This window comes from Arachis duranensis, chromosome 1 (genome assembly GCF_000817695.3).
Source record: "Arachis duranensis cultivar V14167 chromosome 1, aradu.V14167.gnm2.J7QH, whole genome shotgun sequence".
NCBI lineage: Eukaryota > Viridiplantae > Streptophyta > Magnoliopsida > Fabales > Fabaceae > Arachis > Arachis duranensis.
The window spans coordinates 104,351,467-104,378,944 of record NC_029772.3 but is presented as its reverse complement, the minus strand read 5'-3'; the positions used below and the strand labels follow the sequence as shown (position 1 = coordinate 104,378,944).

At 35.6% G+C, this 27,478-nt stretch overlaps 4 protein-coding genes and 1 long non-coding RNA gene across 6 annotated transcripts; 4 read left to right on the top strand and 1 right to left on the bottom strand.

The window, feature by feature from the left end:
- Nucleotides 1-7,834: 7,834 nt before the first annotated feature.
- Nucleotides 7,835-13,338, top strand: LOC107468225 (pentatricopeptide repeat-containing protein At5g61370, mitochondrial). The gene is made up of 3 exons (XM_052257936.1): nt 7,835-8,316; nt 9,865-10,331; nt 11,001-13,338. The coding sequence occupies exon 3, from the start codon at nt 11,472-11,474 to the stop codon at nt 12,930-12,932; it is 1,461 nt and encodes a 486-aa protein (XP_052113896.1). The 5' UTR covers nt 7,835-8,316; nt 9,865-10,331; nt 11,001-11,471; the 3' UTR covers nt 12,933-13,338.
- A 215-nt stretch (nt 13,339-13,553) lies between these two features.
- Nucleotides 13,554-21,713, top strand: LOC107468237 (uncharacterized). The gene is made up of 5 exons (XM_052257941.1): nt 13,554-13,880; nt 19,051-19,092; nt 19,775-19,824; nt 20,238-20,413; nt 21,236-21,713. The coding sequence occupies exons 1-5, from the start codon at nt 13,708-13,710 to the stop codon at nt 21,578-21,580; spliced, it is 786 nt and encodes a 261-aa protein (XP_052113901.1). The 5' UTR covers nt 13,554-13,707; the 3' UTR covers nt 21,581-21,713.
- LOC127744997 (uncharacterized) lies at nt 17,403-19,043 on the top strand. The gene is made up of 3 exons (XR_008006199.1): nt 17,403-17,822; nt 17,908-18,083; nt 18,212-19,043. It is a non-coding gene; the product is annotated as an uncharacterized LOC127744997 (long non-coding RNA).
- LOC107470792 (probable xyloglucan 6-xylosyltransferase 3) lies at nt 21,676-24,238 on the top strand. The gene is made up of 3 exons (XM_052252084.1): nt 21,676-21,719; nt 21,965-22,073; nt 22,817-24,238. The coding sequence occupies exons 1-3, from the start codon at nt 21,676-21,678 to the stop codon at nt 24,086-24,088; spliced, it is 1,425 nt and encodes a 474-aa protein (XP_052108044.1). The 3' UTR covers nt 24,089-24,238.
- Nucleotides 24,239-24,864: 626 nt separating this feature from the next.
- LOC107471778 (uncharacterized) lies at nt 24,865-27,119 on the bottom strand. Of its 2 annotated transcripts, none has more exons than XM_052257858.1 (3): nt 26,496-27,119; nt 25,582-25,705; nt 24,865-25,438 (listed from the first exon to the last, which is right to left on the bottom strand). In XM_052257858.1, exons 1-2 carry the CDS (start codon nt 27,006-27,008, stop codon nt 25,616-25,618), a joined length of 603 nt encoding a protein of 200 aa, XP_052113818.1. In that variant the 5' UTR covers nt 27,009-27,119; the 3' UTR covers nt 24,865-25,438; nt 25,582-25,615. The 2 variants fall into 2 exon arrangements, with proteins under 2 accessions (XP_052113818.1, XP_052113819.1); XM_052257859.1 differs by having other exon boundaries at nt 24,865-25,443; nt 25,584-25,705.
- Nucleotides 27,120-27,478: the final 359 nt, after the last annotated feature.

The window sequence follows — 27,478 nt, the reverse complement described above, 5'->3', positions numbered from 1 at the left end:
GTGTTGTAGCCCACATATCTTTAATCCCATAAGTGGTCTCAACCTACTCCATGTCATAACCCCGAAACTATTAACCATTGACGCCCACCTCTCCTCAAACTCATCAATCTCATAATCGCCAAGCATGCATTTCCTGAATTGTTGGGTAAACTTGGGGTTGGAGACATTGGATGTGGCATTTCTTAACAAATGCCATCCGCACAACCTATGGTGTGCATCTGGAAAGACCTTTTCAATTGCAAGCTTCATAGCCTTGGCACCATCAGTTATCATAGCATCTGGTCGTTTACCATTCATTGCTTCTACGAATCTCTGTAACAGTCATATGTAAGTTCCTTCTCCTTCATCATCCACAATTGCACTACCAAAAATATTGTTTGAAGGTGATGGTTCACTTCTAAGAAAACTACCAATGGAAACATGTACTTGTTTTTCTTGTAAGTTGCATCAAAGGCCATAACATCACCAAATACTTCAAAGTCAACACGGCTCTTCCCGTCCATCCAGATTAGGTGCCGAAACACACCATTGTTATCCACCTCGTAGCTCCAGTAAAACTTTGGATCTAATTTCTTCCGCTTCTTTAGGTACTTCAACGTTTCGGTCACATCACTTTCCATCAATTGCCTTTGCTTTTCTATTTGGTTGTACATGTCTTTTCTTCGAAATCTAACATTCTCAAAACCACCAGATTTCTCAGCAAAATGCATATAGATTTGGGTTGTGAAAATTCCAGCATCTCTCATATCGTTCATTCTTCAAATTTTTCAATAGTCATTCTTCATTGCGATCTCAACATCCGGCTCAAAGTTGGGGGTATTAACTCATGATTATGTTCATTTTGAAATAATGTTGTATACCACCAGTCCCTGCTAACATCTATATGAACTCGCATTTGTGCTACACACCCACACCTAGTCTCTGGCTTTGGAGCTCTCTTCCTATTTGTTTCATCAACCCCTCTGAAACTACAATATCCTTGTCTCGAACACACAAATGTTTTCCAGAGTATGCGCTTATCAATCTCACTTCGCCCAACCTTGAACTTCCTAATTAAAAATTCATTGACCCTCCCAAATGCTTGTAAAAGGCATAGGCAACATCAAGGTCTGAAAATACATACTTCTTAGCATCATCAACGCTCAAACCTACGAAATTAACCCGACCGATACTTCTTGTACTATTCAATAACAGGTCTTTAACATCATTGCCATCACTATCAACTAACAATTTGTCCATTTAATGAAAGACATTAAACAACAATAGACCTCAACGTTCTAATTATGCTTTTAAACAATAATAAAGCTTAACATCCTAAGTGTTGGAATAATCTAGCTAAAAAGATGTACTTCAGCAGAAACATTTTCTGTTTGGTTATGCGATGACTCTCCTATCAAATCAATCATTTTTGTCGAATGCTATATTTATTGCATACTATTACAATAAAATAAAACGAAAAATATTTATATTTATGAAATGACAAAAGTATAAAATATTTGACATATTCACAACTATGAAAGTAAGTACCATATGAAAAAAATAGGCACAAGACACCACGAAATGAAGTCTAAAATTCTCTTCTTCAAAATACAAAAATAATAAAAGATAAAATAATTACAAATAAATCACAAGGATATATCACAAATAATAAATTTTTACCAACACAACATTCACACTTCCAAAGTACAACAACCAAATCACACAAATAGCATAATAACAAAGCATAAAAATAGCATTTATGAATCAATATTACTATAAAATACATTTTCATATTGCTTTCATTTACTCCTAGCACTCTACTAGAGAAATGAATGCTACTCCATTTTTATAATGTTACTAGCTTCTTGCAATGAATGAAAATAATAATAAAATTATTATTCTAGTAAATATTTTGAAAATAGAGGCTTTGTGTTATTCAATATTATTGTATATTTCAAGTTCAAAATACCATTATAATGAAATGACTTGAAAAAAAAAAGAAAAAAAAGTAACATAGCACAAGTTCTTAAACTCTAAACCAAAATATGATTCGAAACAATACAATATAACTACATAAAAAAATTAACTCTAGTTTTTATTCTTCAAATTTTGAATGTAAAGTAGGACGAAACAAAAGTCTTCCTTAATGAGAAAAATTTTAAATGCCATAAGAATCAAACATAAAGAGTAAAAAAGAATAAAAAAGGTCGTGAAAATGAAAAATTGTAACAAAAATGCTACAAAAATTCAAGTTTAACACAAGAGGTACTAGTTTATTAAAGAGATAAAAAAAGAAGAGTTTCTACCATTACAATTCTACAAAATTTTTTACTATACATTATAGAAGAGCTCCTACTATTACAAGGAGTATTAGTTTATTGTATCACTATATGAGTTCTCTTTTAATGGATTAGAAATTTGAGAATCACATGGTAAGAAAGCCGGGACACATTTCCACAAATTCGTAACAGCTACAGTAAATTGGACAAGCTCTCAATCTTAATTGTTCCTTTATGTCTATAGAAAAATTGTATAAAAAAGTTATAGAAATTATAAAAAAATTAGAGTTGATAATCTAACATTAGCCTTATACCATTTTTGAGCAAGCAAAATACCAGTTTGAACACTCCCAATATCACAAGAAAATCAACCATTCAAAATTTCATAATCATTAATTGATAGAGAAATAAGAGTTCCTATCAACACAATACTACAAAATTTCTCATTAAAAATTATAGATTATAGAAGAAACCCTAGCATTACAATCATAGAATTGCTAGAGATATGGGTTTATGGTATTACTAAAATTCTATTTTAAATACATTATATATTTGCAATAGTACGTACCAAAAAATTTGTGCAATGCTCTACTACAAAGTTGCCACGACTCAAACAACAAAGCTGAAAATCCCTCAATCTTCAATTGTCCGGTTATACTTTTGTGCCTATAAAAATAATATATAAAAATTTTACAGAAATTATAAAACTAAATTGAACTTGACAATCTAATGTTAACTTCATAAAAAAATATGAGCAACCAAGAAATCAGTTTTCTGCGCAACCACGAAACCAGTTTGAACAAGACATATTCACATTTTCATACCAAAAGAAAACCACAATTTAAAATTTTATAACCAATAAATGATAAAGAAAAAAGAGTTCATAATATCACAATTCTACAAAATTGCTGATTATATATTATAGAAGATCTCCTTGCATCACAAGGGTATTAGTTTATTGTATCACTATATGGGTTCTCCTTCAATGGATTAGAAATTTGCAAATGCACAAACCAAGAAAGCTGGGATACGGAATGCACAAACCAAGAAAGTTGTGATACGTTTTGCCACAAATTTGTAACAACTCAACAAACAGTAAATCAGAGAAGCCCTCAATGTTAGTTGTTTCTTTATGTTTATAGAGAAATTGTATAAAATGTTAAGTCAAATTATAAAAACTGAATTAGACTTGACAATCTAACATTAACCTTATATAATTTTTGAACAAATAAAATACCTGTTTTAACACTCCTATATCACAAGAAAATCAACCATTCAAAGTATTATAACCATTAGTTGATAAAAAAAGAAGAGCTCCTGTCAAGACAATGCTACAAAATTTCTTATATTATAAATTATAGATTATAGAAGAAATCCTAGCATTACAATCATAGAATTGTGAGAGGTATTAGTTTATGGTATTATTAGGATTCTATTTTAATACATTATATATTTGCAATAGTACGTACTAAAAAAATTGTACCATGCTCTGTCACAAAGTTGTTACAACCCAAATAACAAATTTGAAAAAGCCCCCAAAATTCAATTGCTCTGTTATTCTTGTGTGCTTGTAAAAAAGTTATATAAAATTTTTACAGAAATTATAAACCACTTGTTTGAACTTGACAATACTTCATAAAAAAAAATTAACAACCAAAAAATAATTTAAACAAGACATTCATACTCTCGTACCAAAAAAAATTCACAACTTAAAATTCCATAATCAATAAAAGCTAAAGAAAGAATAGCTATTAACATCACATTACTACAAAATTCTTTATTACAAATTACAGATTATAGATTATAGATCATAAAACAACTCCTAACATTATAATCCTAATCTTACAAGAGGTATTAGTTTATTCAATCACTACTTGAGTTCTCTTTCAATAGATTACAAATTCGTGATTGGAAATACTAACAAAATTGGACACACTATACACAAAGTTGCAACTTAACAAAACACAAATCAAAAGCAAAATTCAAAAGATAACAATAAAAAAGATAATTATTATAAAAATAAGATTAAAAGCATAAACATGTCAAACCACAATGGAAGACAAAAAACTAACAGCAGGACTTGAAAATGATATAAGAAGTCGGACCAAACTCAGCAACGAGACAGAGAAAAACAAAAGACTGGCGTTGTGGCAGCAGACAAGAAGATGCGACACTAATAGCATGAGAGAAGCATAAATGGGTAAAAACCTAAAAATAACCTATGTAATATTTTTTTCTTTCTGGTGGGGGCTTTGACTGGCCCATACCCGAAAACATACCCTTTTCTATTCGACTCGAAACATGTAGAATTTGCCAATTTCGTAAAGAAAGAAGAAATCTGAATATTTATCTTTTCATAATAGCTCGTGTAATTAATAATAAATGGGAGAGAATTGGAGAGGAATTGGAGCATGAGTCTTCCACTGGAAATCATAGCGCTCAAACACATCAAAATAGGTTTCTTAGCAACCGTACCAATTTAAGAAGGGTGGAGAAAGGTACCTAGCGAATCCAGGTGTCTCTTTGTCACCAGTGTAGGTCTAATGGAGTCATGGCGCTTTCATGGAGACAGGAGTTCTTCTCCAGAATCAATTTTGTGTTTGGCGTTAGCCAGTCAACAGTGGTGACAGACAGTTGTCTCCCTCTTCCATGGCAGCGATTTTTTGGGGTTGAAAGGTCATTCATGGCAAAGGAGAAAGGGAGTGGATTCAAGAACGTTTAAATCTATCCCCGGCCAGAACGACAGTGGAAGCACCGCAAGCAGTGAAGATGTTTAAAGATATCACATCGCTAATAATAGAGTAATGAAGGAGTTCAATCAAGTTCCTGAGTACTTTTTTGGTGTTTGAAAGAGGGGATTAGTTTTTTTTATCTGTATCAATTTATTTGTTCAGCCCATGACAATAAAAAAAGAAATTAATAATAATAAATAAATTTAATTTTCCTGATAACTATTAATAGTAGGTTATCTTTTAAAGAGTGCTGCACTCTCTACTTTGTCTGAAGTGCACTAACTTTCGCCTCAATTTTCTCTTATATTATCTGTTATATTACCATTACCATTATAGGTTGCATTAAAGTAAAAAAATAAAAACAATATTAAAAATTTAATTTTTTTCAGTTAACATTAGTTAATTTTTTTAAAAATTATTTTATTTATTTTAAATTTTATATCCTAAATCATAAATTTTTAATCATACATACTAAATTATAAATCATAAATTTTAAAATTGACTAATATTAATTAACTAAAAATTAATTTCTTATATTATTTCTATATAAAATTATAAATATTAAATTAAATATATAAATTTTGAGATAAATCACATATTTAAATAAATTGTAGTTCAAAATTATCCAAATGTAACAATTGAATATTGGTTACATTTCGGTCATATTTTTACTCGGTTTACAGGGTGTAAAATTTTTAAGATATACAAATAAGTCACATAGGGTGCAGCGGATTAGATGAAATATATGAAAAGAATAAATGGCTTTGGCCCATCGCAAATTATGAATAAAAAACTATGTGTAAAATCACTATAATGTATCACGAATTATGAACAAATTTAGGGACAGAAATCGCCATCTACCATCGCGGTTTATGATGAAATTGGTGTATGAAAAAATTGCGATGGACTGCCACGCATTATATTGGATTTGCTTATAAAACCGCAATAGCTGACTAGTGATTATTCATTTGGGTTGTTGTTTTTAAGTTTGATTTTGAAAAGTTTGATTAAAAGTAGATTTGTGGTGATAGTTATATAGCTCATGATATATTGTTAGATATGTTGGTTTTGTTATCTATTAATTTTCATTTATACAATTTGATGGGAAGGTTATTGCCATTGTATTTAGAATTTTTAGGGAATATTAGATGACATTTACTAACTTTAATTTATAAAAATAGGAATGTGTTTGTTGATTATTGTTGTTAGAAGGGTTAAGTACTTTTTTTTGTCGTTAATATCTTGGATCAAAATTAAAATCGCTCCGATCTTTTCTTATTAATATCATCCTCAACGTTATAAAATGTTATAAAATCATTTTTTCTTAATTCTTAGACCAAAACACCTTTTATCATCATCTCTCTTCCACTACTTCTACCACATCCACTACCACCTACATTGGTGGCAATAAGAAGAGAAGAAGAGGAAGAAGAAGGCGTCGCCGGCGAGAAAGGGTGCAGCAGCAGCAACGGCGACCCAGCAACAACAACCCCTCCCGTCCCTTCGCATCGCTTCTCTCTCTCTCTCTTTCTCTCTCTAACGAACCAGCAGTAGTAGCAGCAACCCCTCCCTCCCTCTATTCTCATTGCTTCTCTCTCCCTTTTTCTCTAATGAACCAGCGGTGACCCAACAGCAGCAACCCCTCCCTCCTAGAGGTGGCAACATGCACCCTACCCGCCAGTATCCAACCTAACCAAATCCGGTTGGATAGGGTTGTCAACCCGATTTGCAGCGGGTAGGGTAGGGTGCGAAAACGGTTCTCGTGCACCCTACCCGACCAACCCGCACTTTATATATGTATATGTTATATGTTATATACTTATATAAATATATTTTTCAATTTGATATTGAACCAAAGACCTCTCACTAAATATAAAAAATCTTTAGCCACTAAAAGAAGATCATTAATTGATAATTTAATACATTTTTTTACATAAAAGTTAATTCTATTTTAAATTATCATCAAGTTATATAATAATATTACATCTTTTTAGTAACCCGCGGGTTAAGAACAGATAGGATTAAGGTTGGAATATTCTCCATTTGTGGGGTAAGGTTTGGATTGGATCCACACCCTACCCTACCCATTTGACCTGAAATATTAGGAACGAAAAAAGTATTTAACCTTTACTAAAATTTTTATTAAAATATAATTAGGATTAACTTTTTATTTTATGATGACGTCGACTAATTGTATATATAATATTAAAAAATAAATATAACCAATTTTCCTTTGTTGCATGTGGATAATTTTAAATATTTGTTTATTTATTTATGCAGTTAACTGTAAATTTTGATTATTGTCTCGTGACTTTCGTTCTGTTTCCGATTTACTCCATCCCACTAGGACTCGGTGGCTTTCAATCCATAGTTGAAAAAACTAGACCGACTCAAATGGTCGGATCAAAAAGTCGACAATCCAACCTTTAGGCCGGTGCGAACAGTGTAATGGACTAGACAAAAAATAAAAACTGTTAGAATCAGTTTGATCCGGCTGGGTTTTAAAAAAATTAGTGAACCTCTGGGTTTGAAAATTGGTTTTTTTCCTAAAATCCGTGCCTCCAAACGAGGTTGTTTGACGTCTTTAATATTAATAAAAAAGAACCCTAGTTCTGAAGCTGCCCACCTCACCCCCATCTCTCTCTCTCACAGCCAATGTTCTGAAAACGGGACCGGATTGGTCAGTCAGACCGATTCAACCGTAAACTGACAACATTAACGATTCGGTCAAACATATAAAACCGTCGTTTAAAAAACTGGTGAAAAACCGTTGAACCGACCGGTTAGATCGAACCGAAACCAGCCCAGTTTACACAAAAGTGGGAGCTCCTTCGTTTCTTTCTCCCCTTCCCCCTTCCTTTCTTTCATTCAGAAAGAAATCAAATCACACAACCCCAGCCAAAAAACCCTAGAACTGTAAGCCTACACCACCGCCGCAAGGAGTGGCATACTGCCGCGTCCGTCGCACTCAAAGTTCGCCATCCGTCCGTCTATCTAGCTTCCCTCGTGATCCAAGTCTTCAACCCCTGTTCGCTGTCACCGATCGCGGCTGCTTCCTCGAGCTTGGCGCCGTCGTCTTTGTCTGCTCAGCCGCGCTTCCGTCGCCGTTTGTTTGCCGTTCACGTTCGCGTCTTCGTTCAGCTGTCGTCTTCGTTCGCGTTCTTCGCCGTTCACGTTCGCTCGGCGTTCACTGTTCGCGTTCACTCGCCGTTCACCATTCGAGTTCGCATTCGTGTTCGTTTGGAAGCCACGTTGCTCTGCTTCAAACACTGCGACCAACCCGCGCGCTTCACCTAGCCGTCCAACTGCTCTCTTTTGTTGCCGCCGTGAGTTCCCTAAACCCGCCACCAGACAATACACTCACACAACACCAATACTCTGCTTCAAACTCTGCAACTTCTGATTTCTATTACAATAAGTAACTATTTGATTTGGTAATGGTTTGGATTTTTTCATAGACTGAATTAAAGTTACAATAGTTATGTTCTCTTCTCTATCACATTGATATTAAGATTTGAATTCTCTTATTTTGTTTTAATTTTACGGCGCTGAACATGTTTGATGAAATGCTTTAACCATATTTCTGGTTGGTTTTATAATTTCTAGCTTTTAGAAACTTAGTAAGTTGATTGCATGTGAAATTAGAATAATTGGATCTTAGTAATTAGGAAATTTTAGCTGCACAAATAGCACCTTTGCAGAAAACATATTAGCATGATGATTCCACTTGCATTAGTGTTCTTCTCGTAAATTTTAACTGTTATTGTGAATTTGTTAATTTGCTAATTGTTCCTGTCTTGTTGTTCTGTTGTTCTTCTGTTACTTTTAATTTTTTTTGTTTTTGTTGTGATTTTCTGTTCTTGATTTAAGCTGTGATTGAAGGTCCTTTGGTTTTGGTATTCTTCACTTTCCTGTAAGCTTAGCTTTTAATTCTTTGAGCATACACGGATCAAATCATTGTTTTCAGCAATGGTGATTTTTAGATTTTTTTTTGGCTTGCTTTGTTTTAAATGTTCCTATTGTTGTTGTATTTTTGCTGTGATTTAAATGTTCTTTTGATTTTTTTTTTCCGAATGCCCAGTCAGTACTTGGTTGATTGGTTTTGCTCACTGAATGTATTTGATGATAAATTTTAAATTGATAACTCTATTACTGCTTTACTGTCTGTTTCTGTAGTTAAATTTTATTAAAGTTTCTTGAATTTGCACTGCCTATGTTATTGATTCACTGTTCCTTCGTTGCTTTATTTTTGTTGTTAATCATTGAGATGAGCTTTGTTAAAATTGGGTTGAAAACTACTAATCTTTCTTCATTTTTCACTGTTCTAACTTCTGTTCTTATTAAAAGATTTGCAATTGGTGATCTTTTGATTTATTATATGCTTCATGTTTTCATTGTTCTATTCTTATGAAGAAAAAATTTGCAATTAGTGATTGTATGATTCATGTTTTGATTGTTTTGTTATATAAACAAAATTCTGTTTTCATTGTTTGGTTGCCACTGTTCCTGTTCTTGATCTCCGCCGACTTGCTACCCGTCCTCCTTGTTGGATTCTTTTTGTTTCAGGCGTCGTTGTGTTTTTGTTTCAGCCTCTGTTGTGTTGTGTGTTTGTTTCGGGCTCTGTTGTGTGTTTATTGTGCAACACTATCATTTTTTGTTTTACTTTTTGACTTAGCTACATTAAGACAATATTCTCTATCTTTAACTTGTGCATTGTAATTCAATCCAGCTATTTTTAATGGAAGTATAATTATGTTAATTGTCAACAAATTTGCAGCAAGTTATTGCATATTTTGATGATTAATTACATTTAGTTGGTGATATTTTACATAGAGTTGTGACTAAAACGGTTTGATGACTGGTCCGATTTTCAGAACCTTGCTCACAGCTCACCTTGGTTCACAGTCACCACCGAATGTTCGCCGCGCTCTCGCCGGATCCTCCGCGACCTGTGCTCACGTCTCGCCTCTCTCCACCGTCTGTGCTCGGCTGTTCGTGTCTCGCGGCACCTCCCTTTGCCAGTGAGTGCTCGAGCTGTGTGTTTTTTGCTGCTCGTCTTCCGTGGTTGTTCCTGCCTGCACTGCAGCACCTGTGGTTGTCTCTACTTGATTCTGCCTCTCAGTCTCACTCGAGTCTCGTCTCAGTCACACTGCCGGCGTCTCGTCGTTCGTCAGTCTTGTTGCCGTCTCAACGTCTAGCGGCCTTCCCTGGTATCCTTGTTGTCGGCAGCAGAAGCAACTAGTGGGGTTGTCGCTTTCTTCGTCGCCTTCCGTGGGATCGTCGTCGCTCATCGTTTTCTGGTTTGGGATCCTTGCCCTCTCCGAGTCGCCGTGGACCGTTGGTGAGTCCCTGCATCATCGCTTCCCCTGTTCTCTTTTCTCCAGATTTCCCTTCTCCCTGTATTTTTCCATGTTGCTAAATTGCTAATCAATTAATTTTCCTTGTTGCTGATCTAAATGTTGCTGTAAATCGTGACTGAACTAGGATTTGTTGAATTTGTTGCTGATTATCATGACTGAAAGATGAATTCGTTGCTGTCATGCTGAAATAATCGCTTAGCCAAATTTTTTTGTTACTGTAGATCATCTTTGGAGTTAAACTTTTTGTTGCTGAAAATTATCTTAGTTGAATTTGTTGTTGAAAATTATCAGTGAGCTGAATTTGTTGCTGGAAGAATAGATTTGATTCTTAGAATTGATGGATTTGATTCTTACATAAGCAGTATTGTTTTGGTATAATTAGTTGAATTTAGTTTTTAATTAATTTGTTTATCATTAACTTATTGATTTATTTTTTCTGTTTTTTCCCCTTAGAATTTTGATACTTGATTGTTATTAATGTGTTTGTAAAGACATGCTTTTGAATTTTTAATTTTAAGCTTATTTTTGTAATTTTATATTTATATTTAATTGTGATTGGGTCAACCGGTTGAATCAATGACCCGGTTGTATTACCGGGTTGATTACCGGTTCGGTTCTAATAACTATGCCTCAACCCCCTCATTGGCCAGATCGAGTGGCGCTACGATGACAAGCGTGTGAGGTATAGCATCTCCGCCCCACCCAACCATCCTTACTTCACGTTAACCACAACCCACCAACCACGAGTCCCAGCTGGAGTGGTACCGGAGGATTTCATGAACTCCGAGGACTACCTCAATGGCGAGGACAAATTAAACGGCACCAATAGGCTCCACTTTCTTCCCTCTTTGAGGTGGAAGTGGCTCGATTCCGCATTTCAGCGTGCTTGGATGGCAATTCCACTATTCTCTGCCTCAACCAATGAGGAAGCGTGAACGGAGATGAATAACTTTTCTTGAAGCTTAGAAACATCTGATTCCACGAATAATTTGGATGTGATGGATACCAAAGTAACAAGTCACATACTTTCCCGCTACCCTACCCTTGTGCTTGATATGAAGATTTCAAGTTACAACTGATGCTCATAATGTGTTTGAAGAATTGCTCAAATCAAATTCAGCATGAATGTCTTGCTCAACTCTGCTTGCAAACGCCCTTTGGGTCAAATTATGAGAGTTTCAATCTCACTTTATTCCACATTGCCCCCAATATCAACACCATTACCTCTCCAGTTGCAAGAGCTGTGCAATGTTGTTACAAGCACTATTGGTGGGTTAGACGAATTGGAGTTTAGTCTGAATAAGTATAGAGATTCTTTGACTTCATCTCTTGTAACTCAGGATATTGATTCTTGTAAGCATGAGGCACATACTAGGAGATTGCTCAGGTTCTTCTTATGGTCTAGTAAGAATTTGAGTTGTAAGTTAGAAAATAAAGATTATAACTACGCTCTTCGAGTTTTCACGGAAAAGAAAGACTACACAGCGATGGATATCTTGATTGGAGACCTGAAGAAGGAGGGTCGAGTTATGGATGCCGAGACTTTTGGTCTTGTAGCTGATACTTTGGTCAAATTGGGGAAAGAAGATGAGGCATTGGGTATTTTTAAGAATTTGGACAAGTACAAGTGCTCTATAGATGAATTCACAGTTACTGCAATCATTAATGCTCTTTGTTCTAGAGGGCATCCTAAGAGGGCTGAAGGGGTAGTTTGGCATCACAAAGACAAGATTGCAGGCTCAATGCTTTGCATATACAGAAGTCTCCTTTATGGGTGGTCTGTGCAGAGGAATGTGAAAGAAGCTAGGAGGATTATTCAAGAGATGAAATCAAATGGGGTTGCCCCAGATTTAATTTGTTACAACACATTCCTCAGGTGCCTTTGTGAGCGGAATCTTAGACGTAATCCTTCAGGGCTTGTGCCTGAAGCCTTAAATGTGATGATGGAGATGAAGTCTTACAAGGTTTTCCCAACCTCGATCAGTTACAACATCTTGCTCTCATGTTTAGGAAAGACCAGAAGGGTTAAAGAATCTTGTCAAATACTAAAAAAAATGAAACATTCTGGTTGTGCTCCAGATTGGGTCAGCTATTATCTTGTAGCAAAGGTGTTGTTTCTGACTGGAAGATTTGGCAAAGGAAAAGATATAGTGGATCAAATGATCGGAAATGGTTTGGTACCAAACCATAAGTTCTACTACAGTTTGATTGGTATTCTCTGTGGGGTTGAAAGGGTGAATCGCGCTCTTGAACTTTTTGAGAAAATGAAGAGAAGTTCATTGGGTGGTTATGGACCAGTGTATGATGTGCTCATTCCAAAGCTTTGTAGAGGAGGGGATTTTGAGAAGGGAAGAGAGCTATGGGATGAAGCCACAGGCATGGGGATCTCTCTTCAGTGCTCAAGGGATGTTTTGGATCCTTCAATAACAGAAGTTTTCAAACCTAAAAGGCCAGAAAAAATCAGCCTTGAAGACAGTACAATAACTAAGCCTCCAAATAAAGTAAAAAAACTTTCAAGTAAAATGAAGGTGATGAGAACAAAATCTGCTTCAATGAAGAAGAAAAAGAGAAGAAATAAATAAATAAATCTACAGCACCTTTAATGGCTTGATTATCTATATAGTTGTTCTCTGTTCCCTCTCTTCCATAGCATAAAGGCTTGCTTATCTTGGATTAGCATTCTACTCCTGCTGTCCTGCATGTTGTTCTAGTTAATTGTTAACTGTATGCTATCTCTAGCCTTGGGCATATTCTGCATTTTTTATACCAGATTCTGGGAAATTATGTAATTTCATTTCCTGACATGAATTACCTTGGCCAGTCAATGACGTAGTTTACTTTGTATTAACTTCAAATTTTTCTTCAAATCACCTTAGAATATGTGCTTGGACCTTTGGGGGTGTCTGGTTGGGTGGTTGGGAGAATTATAGAGTATTCCCACGGATTTTAAAATGGGAATATCATATTTCCATATTTGGTTTAAGGTTTAAAAAATTATTCCCAGGTAAATTTTATTCATAGAAATCAAAATACCAACATTTTAATTCCCATTTCTCCCTTGGGTATGTTTAATCTTCATGGAAATGAATTCTGAATAACAAAAAAAAAAGACTAAATTACCCTTCTAATCTAACCCCAACCCTTGCATTCACTTCTCTCCCTTTCTTATTTCACGTTCAAACGAAACCCTAGTAGAGATCTCTACACCGCCTCGCCGTTGAATTGAGTTTCCACCACCACTGCACACTTCATTCTAGAAGGAAGTTTTCTTTTTCGTTTGCATTCGTGTTCCATCATCTCAGTTCTCATCACCACAGCTCCGCAGCATCCATCTCAGCTTCGCAAATCGCAGTCTCCATGGCAGCTTTGCGTCTCCACCTTAGATTAGTCGTCGGTCACCGCCATCCCGTTGCAGTTCTGTCTGAGTTGCCCCACAACTCGTGCTTTGCTTCTCAGTTCTCACTTGCTCTCTCTCTCTCCCAGATTGGTTCCCTATTGCTGTCATCATTGCCTACGCTGTCTTCTTGCAGGTAACCTTTCTTTTTTTTTTTTTTTTTTTTTTTTTTTTTAAAGAAAAGAAAAACTGAAATTGAAAAATTTATTATTATCTCTTAAAATATTTTAATGGTTGATTATAAAATTTCTTAATATTTTTATATATTCACTTCTCAATTTTTATCAAGATCTCCAAACTAGCATGAATTTGTAAATATACAAGTATCACTTTACTGTTTTTTTTTTGTGTTCTTTGTAGTTATGTTGGATGCAAATGAAGTGTTTGATGATTTTTCTCAATAAAGACTAAAGAGATTAAGCTTAAGCTTCAGATTATTTATTTGTTTAATGTTACTTGATTAATGTTTCTCCTATATATATTAGTTTTATTTTAAGCTTATGTATATAAGTTTTGCTGAAATTATGGCTTGTATATTAACGCCTCTAATGGAATTGGAGCTGGTAACTTACTGTGCTACATATATGCAGCCTGTTTTAGAACTATCTAAACAAAATAAATAAAAGCAAGAATTATATATTTATATATGATCCCTGTCTACAAAAATTTTAAAAAGAGGAAGTATATTATATTTTATCATCATTGTAGTATCTTGTGTTCTCTTTTAAAATGGTCTATTTACAACTTGTATTTGTACATGGTCTTTTATTTTCCCTGGAATGGTCTAATGCATACATCTTATTCTTGTTTTTCCATTTTTATTTCATTCGAAAAGTGATTCCCTGTGGCATTCTGCCATGAACTAACAATGATATTTTTTATAGTTCATTTTTTCAATACAATTAATAGTTCTGTTCCTGTGGTTCTTTTGGCTATGAATTTCAGTTTTTTAAAGGATAGAAAAAAGTTTATATAGAATAAATAAACAATAAAATCTTCTAGTTAAATATTTTAATGTTTTCTTCCTCTTTTTTTGACCGAATGGATCCCAAATAGAAAATGAGAGTTATTGCTTGCTCAATTTTACATTTAGAATTAATGAATGACCTTATGGTTATTTTTTTTTTTACATTTAGAGAGTTTGGTTCAAGGCATACCTTTGGGAGATAAGATTTTCTTAGGAGGAGATTTAAATGGCCATGTTGGGAGAGAAGTGACTGGATATGGGAGTATTCACGGAGGCCATGGTTTCGGGGTGATCAATGGCGAGGGTAAAACTATTTTGGACTTTTCCTCAACTTTTGATCTTCTCATTGCAAATACATGTTTTAAAAAGAGAGACGAACATCTTATAACCTATAAGAGTAGCATGACAAGCTCTCAAATCGACTTCTTCTTGTTGAGGAGAGTCGACCGGAAATTTTGCATTAACTGTAAAATTATCTCGGGAGAGAGTTTGACAACACAACATAGGGTGCTCGTCATGGATTTTCGCATTGAGCAAAAATTGAGGAAAAGACATCATACGAAGAACCCAAGGACGAGGTGGTGGCGGATGAAAGGTGAGGAACAAAGAAGCTTCCTAAGACGGGTAGGAGAAGAAGCAAAGTGGGATGGGAATGGAAGCGCGGAAGAGATGTGGAGGGAGATGGCAGAAGTTATTAGAAGAACAGCAAAAGAAAGTTTTGGTGAATCTAAAGGAATAGGGCCAAGAGACAAGGAGTCCTGGTGGTGGAATGCGAGTATACAAGAAAAGATAAAGATAAAAAGGGAATGCTTTTAAGAGTGGTCTTTATGCCGCAATGCAGATAACTGGGAAAAATATAAGGCGGCTAAGAAAGAGATAAAAGTGGCTGTAAGTGAAGCAAGAACAAGAGCATATGAGGGTCTCTACCAGTCTTTGGGCACGAAAGAAGGAGAAAAAGGTATATATAGAATCGCAAAGAGTCGGAAAAGAATAACGAGAGATTTGGATCAGGTTAAGTGCATAAAGGATAAGGATGGAGAGGTGTTGGCTCAAGAGGAGAAGATTAATGAAAGGTGGAAGAGCTACTTCTACGAGCTATTTAATGAGGGACAGAAGACTCTTCCGAGTCTTGGTCGATTATGCACAAGGGAAGAAGATCAAAACTTTGACTACTATCGAATGATTCGAGACTTCGAGATAAAAGAGGCTCTAAAGCAGATGAAAAATGGCAGGGCAGTAGGACCTGATAATATTCCGATTGAGGTTTGGAAAGGTCTTGGAGGAAAAGGTATCAACTGGTTAAGCAAGCTTTTTAATGAGATTTTAAGGTCAAAGAAGATGCCTGATGAATGGAGAAAGAGCACCTTGGTACCTATCTACAAGAATAAGGGGGATATACAAAGTTGCAGAAACTATAGAGGGATTAAGCTTATGAGTCATACTAGGAAGTTATGGGAAATGGTGATAGAACGGAGGTTGAAAAAAGAGACACAGGTAACAGAGAACCAATTTGGATTTATGTCAGGCAGATCTACCATTGAAGCGATATACCTATTAAGAAGGATGATGGAGAGGTATCGTAATAATAAAAGGGATCTACACATGGTGTTTATTGATTTGGAAAAAGCGTATGATAGGGTACCAAGGGATGTCTTATAGAAGGTTTTAGAAAAGAGGAGAGTAAGGATCGCATATATTCGGACAATTAAAGACATGTATGATGGGGCCACAACTAGTGTGAAGACTCAAGGTGGTGTAACAGAGGAATTTCCTATTGGTATAGGATTACACCAGGGATTATCTTTAAGTCCATACCTTTTCACATTAGTCTTGGAAGTACTCACAGAGCACATCCAAGAGCATGTGCCATGGTGCATGCTTTTTGCCGATGATATCGTCCTTATGGGAGAGTCAAGGGAAGACTTAAATAAAAAGTTGGACTTATAGAGAGAAGCTCTAGGAGTGTGTGGTCTGTGCATAAGGCGTAGCAAGACAGAATATATGGAATGTAAGTTCAGTCTGAGAAGGGAAAACTCCAATATAGAGGTGAAAATTGGAGAGAACACCTTACGAAAAGTTAAAAGTTTTAAGTATCTTGGGTGCATCATACAGGATAATGGAGAGATTGAACATGATGTAAATCATAGGATCCAAGCAGGTTGGTCAAAATGGCGGAGTGCATCTGGTTTTATATGCGACAAAAAAGTGCCTTTAAAACTTAAAGGTAAATTCTATCGCACCGCTATAAGACCGGCTATGCTGTATGGTACGGAGTGTTGGGCGGCTAAAGGGGAGCACGAACATAAGCTGAGTGTGACAGAAATGAAGATGTTGAGATGGATGAGTGGTCATACGCGATTGGATAAAATAAGGAATGAAGATATAAGGGAGAGAGTTGGAGTAGCACCCATTGTGGAAAAGATGGTTGAATTGCGTCTCAAGTGGTTTGGACATGTGAGAAGAAGACCGATAGAACATCCAGTCAGGAGGGTGGATGAGATAGAAGATGGACAAAGGGCGAAAGGCAGAGAAAGACCTAAGAAGACAATCCATGAGGTGGTCAAACGAGATTTACATGTAAACGGTCTCTCTGTAGACATGATACATGACAGAGCACAATGGCGTCGTTTGATTCATGTAGCCGACCCCACTTAGTGGGACAAGGCTTTGTTGTTGTTGTTGTTGTTGCTATGTTTTGATTATATTGCAATTGAGAAAAAAGAAAAGAAAATGGGATGATAATTATAGTAGGCAAAAATTAAGGGATGTTAGTGTCGATAGGATTATGTATTTTAGTGATCTAGCATGTATAGAAAACACAAGAATGGATAGGCGTGCCTTTCATGCATTGTGTAACATGCTTAGAGGGGTTGGAAGGATAGAACCAAGTAGGAATATGAGTGTAGAAGAAATGGTTGCCATGTTTTTACATATTATAGCACAAGGCGTCAAAATTAGAGTAATAAAGAGACATTTTTGAGATCTGAAGAAACAATTAGTAGGAGGTTTAATGATGTATTGCTTGCTATTTTGAGATGTCATAATCTCTCACTGAAGAAACCTCAACCATTTAGCCAGGATAGAATGGATGACCGATGAAAATGGTTCAAGGTAATTTATCTTGCTAATGTTGTTAAACCTAATATGCTTGGCGTGCTTTAGGATTGAGTCCATTGATCTTTTCTTTGGATTTTAGAATTGCCTAGAAGCCCTAAATGGCACCCATATCAAAGTCAATGTCCTTGAGGCTGGTAAGCCTAGATATCAACAGAAAAGGTGACATAACAACCAATGTACTTGGAGTGGTTGTTCCCAATATGCAATTTATCTAATGCACTGGCGGGTTGGGAGGGTTCAGCGGTGGATTCTAAGGTATGTGAGATGCACTATCTCGCAATGGGTTTAGTGTTTCCCAAGGTATTTTATTGAGACTTTAGTATATTATCAAAGTAACCATTTGATATTTCATTAATTTTGTTCAACCTTTTATGTCACACTAGGTCATTACTACTTATGTGATGTTGGATACATGAATTGTGAAGGGTTTTTGGCATCTTATAGAGGACAAAAATATCATTGAGTGAGTTTAATCCACAGAATCAATCTAATACACCCCGAGAGCTTTTTAATATGAAACACTCACAAGTTAGGAATGTCATTGAAAGGGCATTTGGAGTATTGAAAGCAAGATGGAAAATTTTAAGGGGAAGGCCATTTATCCTATTTAAGAGTCAAGGAAGAGTTATAACTATTTGTTGCCTTTTGCATAATCACATTAGAAGAGTGATGATTGTGGATCTTATTGATGAGATAGAAAACCAAAATATGCTTGGATTAGATGGTGGGACGATCCACCATATTGAGACGAGCGATGCTTGGGGTAGATGGAGGGATCAACTTGCACAAGAAATGTGGAACCAATGGAGGAGAAGACATCATGCTCGATAATTGTGTTTGTTTTTCTATGTGTGAGGCCCAAGCAAACACTTTTTGGAGCATCTCTCTCTATATTCCCGTAGTGCATTAGTCTGATCAAGTAGAACTGAGTTCTCCTCTAGTAGAACTGCCAGAAAGTTTGTAAACAGCAGCTGTCTATTGCAACATTGATTTCATTTTATTGATGCGTTTCTGTTCTTGTACAAGAGTTGTGTATGTTTGCGTCTTTGTAGCTTTGATTTGGATAATAGTGAAGCTTTTACCTTCTGGTGGGTTTTTTTATCTCTCTTATATTGAGAGGTTTTTTCCCACATTAAAGTTTGGTGTTTTGTTTTTCTGCCTCCTCTTTAACATTTTGCTGCTATTAACTATTTATATAGTGTGCCTATAATAGCCTTCACAGGTCTATTCCTACTATTCACTGCCTACATACACTGTTTTATATGTGAGTTTAATTAATTCCTACTATTCACTGCCTGCATACACTGTACTTGGGTTGAATTTTCTTCTCTTAAGACATAACCATCACCACATGCTTCTGTTAAGGTTTGGTTTCCTTGCTTTCTTGTTTTGTGATTTTCTTGTTGGTTGGTTAATTTCTAGGGTTTGTTTCATGTTAAACTGATTCATGAAATTTATGGTGTGTTGCTAAGATGATGGTGTCTAATACTCAAATCGTTGACCAATTGCATGGTTCTGGCCAGGCTTGTAGATTTCAATAGCTTGATGAAGAATCTTGATTAATGAGTCAACACTATATAATGAGCCATAATATAATAAGAAGAGTTGTGGTATTTTAGGTGTAAGTATGGTCTTTGTTATTTAGAATTGCTATGACAATTGACTATGTAATATAGAGAAAGGGGATTTTGTTGGTATTTGGTACTGTTGAAGCATGCCATTACGTGTTGAACCTATGATGGACTTTTGTATATTTATTACTTGTTCCTTTTATGTTGAGCTAACAATAATCAAATGAATTGATACTGTTCTGTTGATAGAAATTCAATTTGCTAGTAAATACTTCTGATAAAATGAATATTCAACCCCTGCATCTGTGCTCACTATAGAATTTCTTGGTATCTGATTTTATTTTATTTTTTTTGTTTCTATTATGTTCTTAGCAGGTTGATGATTCTTCTGTATAGTCACTGGTTTTTTATCTTTAAGCTTTTAGGTAAATACATTGCTACTCTTCTGTATAGAATTTAAGCTTTCAGGTAAGTTGATTGATTTTAGTTTTAGTAGTAATAACTACTGGTATGAGTTTGAATAAGTAGTGGCAATGAATAAGACTTTTAATTGTGTGATTTTATACTCGAGATCATTAGCTTTTTTAGTGCTAAACTCTGAATTATCCATACATTGAATCAAGGGTAAATGTTGCTAAAGAGACAATACTTTGTAATAATTGAGATGGTGAGCACGGCTCGGAGTAGATTTGGTTGGAACGGCAAAGATAAAATGATTATAGTAGAGCAACAAATTTTCAATAAATAGAAATATTTATGGCTTAATTATATTTCTTTTAATTTCAGTCCCATTCTAAAGCTAGTGGCATCTATAGTAAACCATTTTCACATTTTAAAGAGTTGGGAATAGCATCTGGTAGAGATAGGACTCAAGGAGGCAATGCAGAAAATATAGCTCAAGCAGTTGTTATTATAGAGGCTGAGCACGAAGCAAACTTGAGTGATTGGCAAATGAGTGAAAACACCCAAGTAAATTTGGAAGAGACGGAAATTGAATATGAAGTTGATTCTCAAGTATGTAAGCAATTGACTTAAACGTGTTTGATTATTTATACTATTAATTTTGTTTTCTGGTTAGTTGTTTATTTTCTGCAAGAACATAGTTACATAAAAAGGTTTTGGTGCGTCAGCAGTTTCTGCAATGTGAAACAATCACCAATGCATTCACAGCACTTCTTAAAACAGGGCACCCCACCCTCTAGAAAATTTTATCGAATTGAGTATAGCATGTCATCTACCAATATCTGTCTTTTCTCACCTACTTACATATATACACAGGCTTGACCTTGGCAAAGGGTAACAATTACCTCTAACCAAGTTAATGAAGGGATCTCAAAATTCTCATACCTCCTAAGTTCTAACCCTTCATCAATTTGAACATGGATGTTATTAACAGAGTTCCCAGCTAGGAAAATTTTGAATTTTGTAAAATTTTGAACTCTATCGAGGTGTAAAATAAAAGAAATCTTACTGATTTTTTTTTATCATAGCCATCTTGACAGTTGACAGGGTTGTTCTTGATTATTTATGCTAATATTAATTTTGTTTTCTGGTTTGTTGTTTATTTTCTGCAAGAACATAGTTACATAAGGAAGAACCATAGCCCAAAATAGTAGCTGATTTGTGTGAAAATTTTCATTGCTGATGTATTTTAGATTGATCATTTTAAGGCTTACATTAAAAAAAATTATGTAGTAGAAGAAAGAGTAACTGCTGATCATATTGTGTGAAGTTGATTCTAGGTGGAAAAGACTGACTGTTTACACTAATTGTTTGGTTTATTATATGTTAGGAGCCTCTAACTCCTAGTGCTTCTGGTGCTTCTGATGCTCCTAGTGCTGCAGCTGCAAGTTCTTCATCTACCAAAAAAAGAATAAAAGAAAAAGAGGGAGCAAAAGTGAGGAAGTGCTTGACATAATAGCAGAATCAATTAGAGATATGAAAGGTGCTTATCAAGAACGCACAGCCGTTCTAGTTGATATGGTTTCTTGTTTTAAGCATGCGAAAGAGAGAGCTGAGCGTAAAATGAAGCTAATGGCATTATTGAGGGATGCTCCTGGTTTTGGTGTTGAAGATAGAATGAAGGCCGCCCTTAGCATTGCAAGGAACAATAATCTAATTGACATTGTGTTCCAACTTCAACCTGAAGAACTATTATCACTTTTGAAAATATTGATTTAAATCTGGTTATTTTTGGATTTTTATGGATTATTAGGTTTTCAGTTTTTAATACATGTGTTTAGAATGGTTGGGATTTGTTTTATATAAGTTCAACTATGAATTATGAGATGAATTATGAGATTTTTGAAATTTTAGATAAGTATTTTGTGTTCATTTTAATTGTAATGATGTTAATTTTAATTAAAAATATTTGATATTAGGAGTATTTTAGTAAATTAAAAAAATCAATAATAATTTTAATTAAAGATACCTATTATTAAGAATATTTTAATAAATTTAAAAAACAGAATAGAAAATAATATTTTATTATAGTTATATTTATTTGAAAAAGTTAGAGGAAAAAATTTATTAAAAATATTTTAAATAATACAACGATATTCCTAGGTGTATTATTCTAGTGTTTGCAGAAGAGGACAAGTTGGCAAATACAAAGTACAAGGTGCCCGAAGATGAGGATATTGTGGGACCGTTTTCCTTTGATGGGCACTTTCCGGTATAAACACTTTCACAAGTCACAAAATGATGTATATGTGCATGGATCTTGTGATTTTGAACTGACTGAGGAACGCGTTACTATTTAGTGTACTTGGATCTTAACAGTTCAGACACACACCACCCAAGGGGGTCCATTGCCAGAACGATCGGAGCTGGATTATGTTATTTCTTAGTGGTTATATTCTTACATTTTTATAACCATGGATAATCAAAATATCTTTAGGGATAAAGTTAATAGATATTTATTTTTGAATCCAAATTTCGACAATAATAAAAATCTATGAAGATATTTTCTTAAAAGAAGGTATGCAATAAATTTATCGTATTTTCTTTATATATATGATTGTAAAACTAAATTAAAAGTAAGTTAACGAAGAAAAAAAAAAAGGACACGTTTGAGCTTTGAAGCATATGAAGCAGTATCAGCTATCATTATCATTACCAACACTAATTGCGGGTGACCAAAGTGGAGAGTAGTAGTTGTGCAGAAAAACAAAAAACACGGCTTTGTTCCGTTCCTAATTCTTGTTGAATTCCGATTCCATATTTCCGTGTCGAAAGTTGTTTTCCCCTCCATTTCTATACAGTAACTGTAAGAGCGTACCATTACCATTAACATAATTGGTGAGTTTGTGAGATGGGGCAAGAGAACCTCTCAGCTCACAAGAGAAGCAGCGCCGCCTCTCTCTCTCACTCACACACACTCTCTCTCTAACAATGGCTATTGATTCTCCATCTTAGGGTATTCCAAACCCTAGTGATCGCCAGATCCAGAAGACCTTCAACAACATCAAGATCACCATCCTCTGCGGTTTCGTCACCATCCTTGTCCTTCGCGGCACCATCGGCGTCAACCTCTCCTCCTCCGACGCTGATGCCGTCAACCAGAGCCTCATCGAGGAGACCAACCGCATTCTCGCTGAGATCCGCTCCGACTCCGACCCCGACGACAACGACACCCCTTTCAGCCCCAACGACACCGCCGCCTTCTCCCTAGGCCCCAAGATCTCCGATTGGGATCAACAACGCCACCAATGGCTCCAGCAAAACCCTGAATACCCTAATTTCGTGAGAGGTAAAGCTCGAATCTTGCTCCTCACTGGTTCACCTCCAAAACCCTGTGACAACCCAATTGGTGATCATTACTTGTTGAAGTCGATTAAGAACAAAATTGATTACTGTAGATTGCACAGGATTGAGATTGTGTACAATTTGGCGCATTTGGATAAGGAACTTGCTGGGTATTGGGCCAAATTGCCAATGATTAGAAGGTTGATGTTCTCACACCCTGAGGTGGAGTGGATTTGGTGGATGGATAGTGATGCTTTCTTCACTGACATGGTTTTTGAGCTTCCTTTGTCTAAGTATGATGATTACAATTTGGTACTTCATGGTTACCCTGATTTGTTGTTTGAGCAGAAGTCTTGGATTGCTGTGAATACCGGCAGCTTCTTGTTTCGGAATTGCCAGTGGTCTTTAGATTTGCTTGATGATTGGGCTCCCATGGGCCCCAAAGGTCCAGTGAGGGAGGAGGCTGGTAAGGTCTTAACTGCAAATTTGAAGGGTCGCCCGGCATTTGAGGCCGATGATCAATCTGCATTGATATACCTTTTGTTGTCCAAAAAGGAGAAGTGGATGGATAAGGTTTTCCTTGAGAATTCTTACTACCTGCACGGCTACTGGGCTGGCTTGGTTGACCGGTATGAAGAGATGGTTGAGAAGTACCATCCCGGATTAGGAGATGAGAGGTGGCCTTTCGTGACACATTTTGTGGGATGTAAACCTTGTGGGAGCTATGGAGATTATCCTGTTGAGAGGTGCCTCAGTAGTATGGAGAGGGCTTTCAATTTTGCTGATAATCAGGTGCTCAAGCTCTATGGTTTCCGTCACCGTGGCTTGTTGAGCCCTAAGATCAAGAGAATAAGAAATGAGACAGTTACTCCTTTGGAGTATGTAGATCAGTTTGATATCAGAAGACATTCTACAGTGAGCAGTGAATCAAAAAGCCAGTGAGAAAAACCTGTTTTGATAATGGTATTTTTATAGGCAGCAATTAGAAGTGTTGTTGTTCTCTTTGGTGACACAATTCACATGTTAACTTGTGCTTGTTTTAACTTTGATACCTCCTCTGGGAATGATAGCATCTAATTCTTTCATAGTTTATTTATTTTTTTCCTTTCTGTTATGTTTGAGCAATCAGCAAACAGAATTTATTTGGTGATCTGATGTATACTTGACTTTGTATTTTTCACTTGTGGAGCATGAATCGAGAAGTTTAAGAGATATTTGCACTTCCTCTTGAATCCGTTGCATGAATCCCTTTTATTGATCACTACTTCAAAACGTTATTCATAATGCTAAAAGGAAGACCATATTTTGATATGCTCCTCATGGCTCTCTTTCGGTAAAATACTAAATGAATCCGGGAGTTATTTTTCATTAATGCTCATTCTTATCGTTTCACTTATGATTGTATAGCTGGAAAATGAGAAATTCAATCCAGCCATGATTCTATTCTAACTTCTGTTGTACCTAATTCAATCTTACATGTCCCATAAAGTATCTGTAAGGTAATAATTTTTCTGAAAAGAAGATTTATCAAGAATTAGTGGAAATTCACAGGCCAAAACAAACTTCGACTTTTCCTGTATCTATTTTAACCAGTTTTCAAATCAAATGATAACATGTATAGATTTGATTTTAAAGATCTAGATTTAAAATCTTTTGCAAATATACTTGCATATTTGATGAGATGAGAACAAATGTCAAATAACTGAATAAGTCTCCATTAATTAACTGCATCTGATTTTTTTTTAGTTGAATCACAGTAAAATATCTACGTCCGGCTACAATTCACAGAAGCTTTTGTGGTGAGGCTCTGAGGCTAGTGGACAACCCATGAGCCTCATAAACCAGATATCCAGGTTCAAGTCTCAGTTGAGACAATGGTGAAGAACCCTTTAGTAGAATATGTTTGGGTGTGTCATGTGTGTGAGTTGTTTGTCAAAAGAAAAAGAAAAAAGAATAATATTCTACAGGATTGTTAAAGGTACAAAGTTTTCGTTTGGGACTTTCCATAAGCTAAGCCAAGGATGCTGGAGTCATTAACATCAAGGGCTTCAAAACACAACTCACTAAACCATGAGTATTTTACTACTGTTAGTGTTTTATAGCTTTCCTGATAAATTCCGTGGTTCCCAACTGAGCTAGTCATTCACGAATCTGGCAGACTGCGGCATATTCATTGGGCTGGGCGGACCACCATGCATCACAGATATAACCCAAAATCCGGCAGTTCATTCAATGGCTATTCTCTCTGATTAGGCTTGAGATGCCACTTCTGGGCATGGATGTTCAATCACTCTGCTCTAGTAGGAATAAGAATCAGGAATTTCTGTCCTTAATTTACAGCTTGGCGTAAAGCCATGCAAAATCTACTAGTGGTATTTCAAAATGGAATTGAAAAAAAAAAAAAAAAAAGATATCATCATAATCATGAAACTCACACAAATTCAATAGCTACCATATCACAGGTCTTAATCATTCAGTCCCTTTTGCAGCCAAAGCTTTGTAACGAGCTATAAGTAATTCATTCATTTGTCCAATCTGGTCCAAGAGTTGGGAAATCCTCTGCAATGAAAGCACAAGTTAGCTAAGTTTACAAACACCACAGAAAAACAAAGCAGAAACAGAACAGGCATGGCACAGAAACACAAAGCAGAAACAGAACAGGCATGACAATATCATCCTATCCAAATGAAATGAAACAAGTACCAATGCTTGTAAGGGGCATCTATGGTTGACAATTGACGAGCTTAATGCATGAGAGTACTACACAGGAAGCTGATGGGACAATAGAATTCACAGTCTCGGACTAATAAAGGGTAAGCTATCTATGCGGCAGATATGCTAAAATCTCAGCCAACTATATAACCAAAAAACTTGCAACTCCAGATTGAAGCACTAGTATACAAGTTCCATTCCCAATAACCTAAAAGACAGACTGGATCTTTCTATTCCTATGACTTGACCCAGAACCTCTATCTTTTAAGGAGACTGAACCTATATTTGTAATATGATACTGTAATATATATATATATATATCTTTTTAATTATGTAACGGAAGCACCAAAATTTCTCACGACAAGATAGAGTTTTTTCTTCCAACCAATGTATAATAATATACCAAATAATAAAAACATGTAATGAAGAATCACGGCAAGACTAAAAACATAACCAAATTCTTCTTCCAATGAAGTTTCCTCAAAAAAATAAAAACCCTAATCAAAATTCGTAATTTTCTCGGACACAGCTACACCAAGCAGCAGCAAAAACCCAAAAAAAAAATAAAATAAAATAAAATAAAGACCAAGTGGACCAAGCATTAAAACGAACACATGGAATGCAAAACAACACGAACCTCATCTTTCTCCTGAATGATATCCAACAAACGATTCTCACTGTCCGTGAAGCTCCTCCTCCTTCTTTTCCTCCGGATGATTATCCACAGTGACACCAGCACCGCCGCAGCTGGCATCCAAATTGACCAAAACGCCCCTCGGGTGGAAGCAGCGGTTCTAAAAGAAGAGGTGAAGGTGAGAAGCTTGGAACGCAAGATGTCGATGCCGATGGAAACCAATCTAACGAAGTCGCTGCGCTTGCCGAGCTGGGAATCGATGGGACACGAAGAATTGAGATGCCACGGGTCAGAATCGTGGGAAGAAGAAGAAGAAGAAGAAGAAGAAGAGGAGGAGGAGGAGGAGGGAGATGAAGGCGGTGATTGAGGGAGGTTTTCATGGTTGATAGGTGGGAAGACGGAGCAGTCACCCGTGGCGTCGTAATCGAAGGCGTTTCGGATTACAACCATTGAGGGATTCGAAGGAACATGAACAGGTAAATGATGATGATGATGATGATGGTGATCTTCCACCATTGCTTCAATTGAATCTCCCAGTTGGAAGAGGATCCAAGGAATTGGGCTCCGCTTTTTTCACCGTGCCATTATTCAATTTCGATTCAATAAACTAAATTCCCATTTTCTAGTCTCAACAAATATTCTATTAACCATTAAATCACTTAGTAAAATTGGTTTTATCTAAATAAAAAATATAAAATAATAAAAAATTGAATAAAATGATAATTAGGTGTTTAAAGTTTTTAACTTTAGATTAATTCGTCTTTAAAAAAATAAAGTATAAATTTGATTTTTTACGATAATAAACAATAAATACGTTATGTTTCTTTATTAATTTATTATATGAAATTTAATAATAGTATTTATATATTTTTATTTTCTATTAATTAATCCTAAACCGAAATCCTCCATCATCTACTACTTGGCTCAATACTTTAAAAAAATTAATTTAATAAATAAATATAAATGTTAAAATATTTAATACTTAT

What these genes read in the sequence shown, in the direction of transcription:
- LOC107468237 (XM_052257941.1), top strand. Translation starts at nt 13,708, where the DNA reads ATGGCAGCTTTGCGTCTCCACCTTAGATTAGTCGTCGGTCACCGCCAT. An exon ending in CTACATACACTGTTTTATAT is followed by an intron (nt 19,093 to 19,774) that starts GTGAGTTTAATT and finishes TGTTCTTAGCAG; the next exon opens with GTTGATGATTCTTCTGTATA. An exon ending in TTTTATCTTTAAGCTTTTAG is followed by an intron (nt 19,825 to 20,237) that starts GTAAATACATTG and finishes CACATTTTAAAG; the next exon opens with AGTTGGGAATAGCATCTGGT.
- LOC107470792 (XM_052252084.1), top strand. Translation starts at nt 21,676, where the DNA reads ATGAATTATGAGATGAATTATGAGATTTTTGAAATTTTAGATAA. An exon ending in ATTTTTGAAATTTTAGATAA is followed by an intron (nt 21,720 to 21,964) that starts GTATTTTGTGTT and finishes CGATATTCCTAG; the next exon opens with GTGTATTATTCTAGTGTTTG. An exon ending in CCTTTGATGGGCACTTTCCG is followed by an intron (nt 22,074 to 22,816) that starts GTATAAACACTT and finishes TCTCCATCTTAG; the next exon opens with GGTATTCCAAACCCTAGTGA.
- LOC107471778 (XM_052257858.1), bottom strand. Translation starts at nt 27,008, where the DNA reads ATGGTGGAAGATCACCATCATCATCATCATCATCATTTACCTGTTCAT. An exon ending in TCATTCAGGAGAAAGATGAG is followed by an intron (nt 25,706 to 26,495) that starts GTTCGTGTTGTT and finishes CTTTCATTGCAG; the next exon opens with AGGATTTCCCAACTCTTGGA.
- LOC107468225 (XM_052257936.1), top strand. Translation starts at nt 11,472, where the DNA reads ATGAATGTCTTGCTCAACTCTGCTTGCAAACGCCCTTTGGGTCAAATT.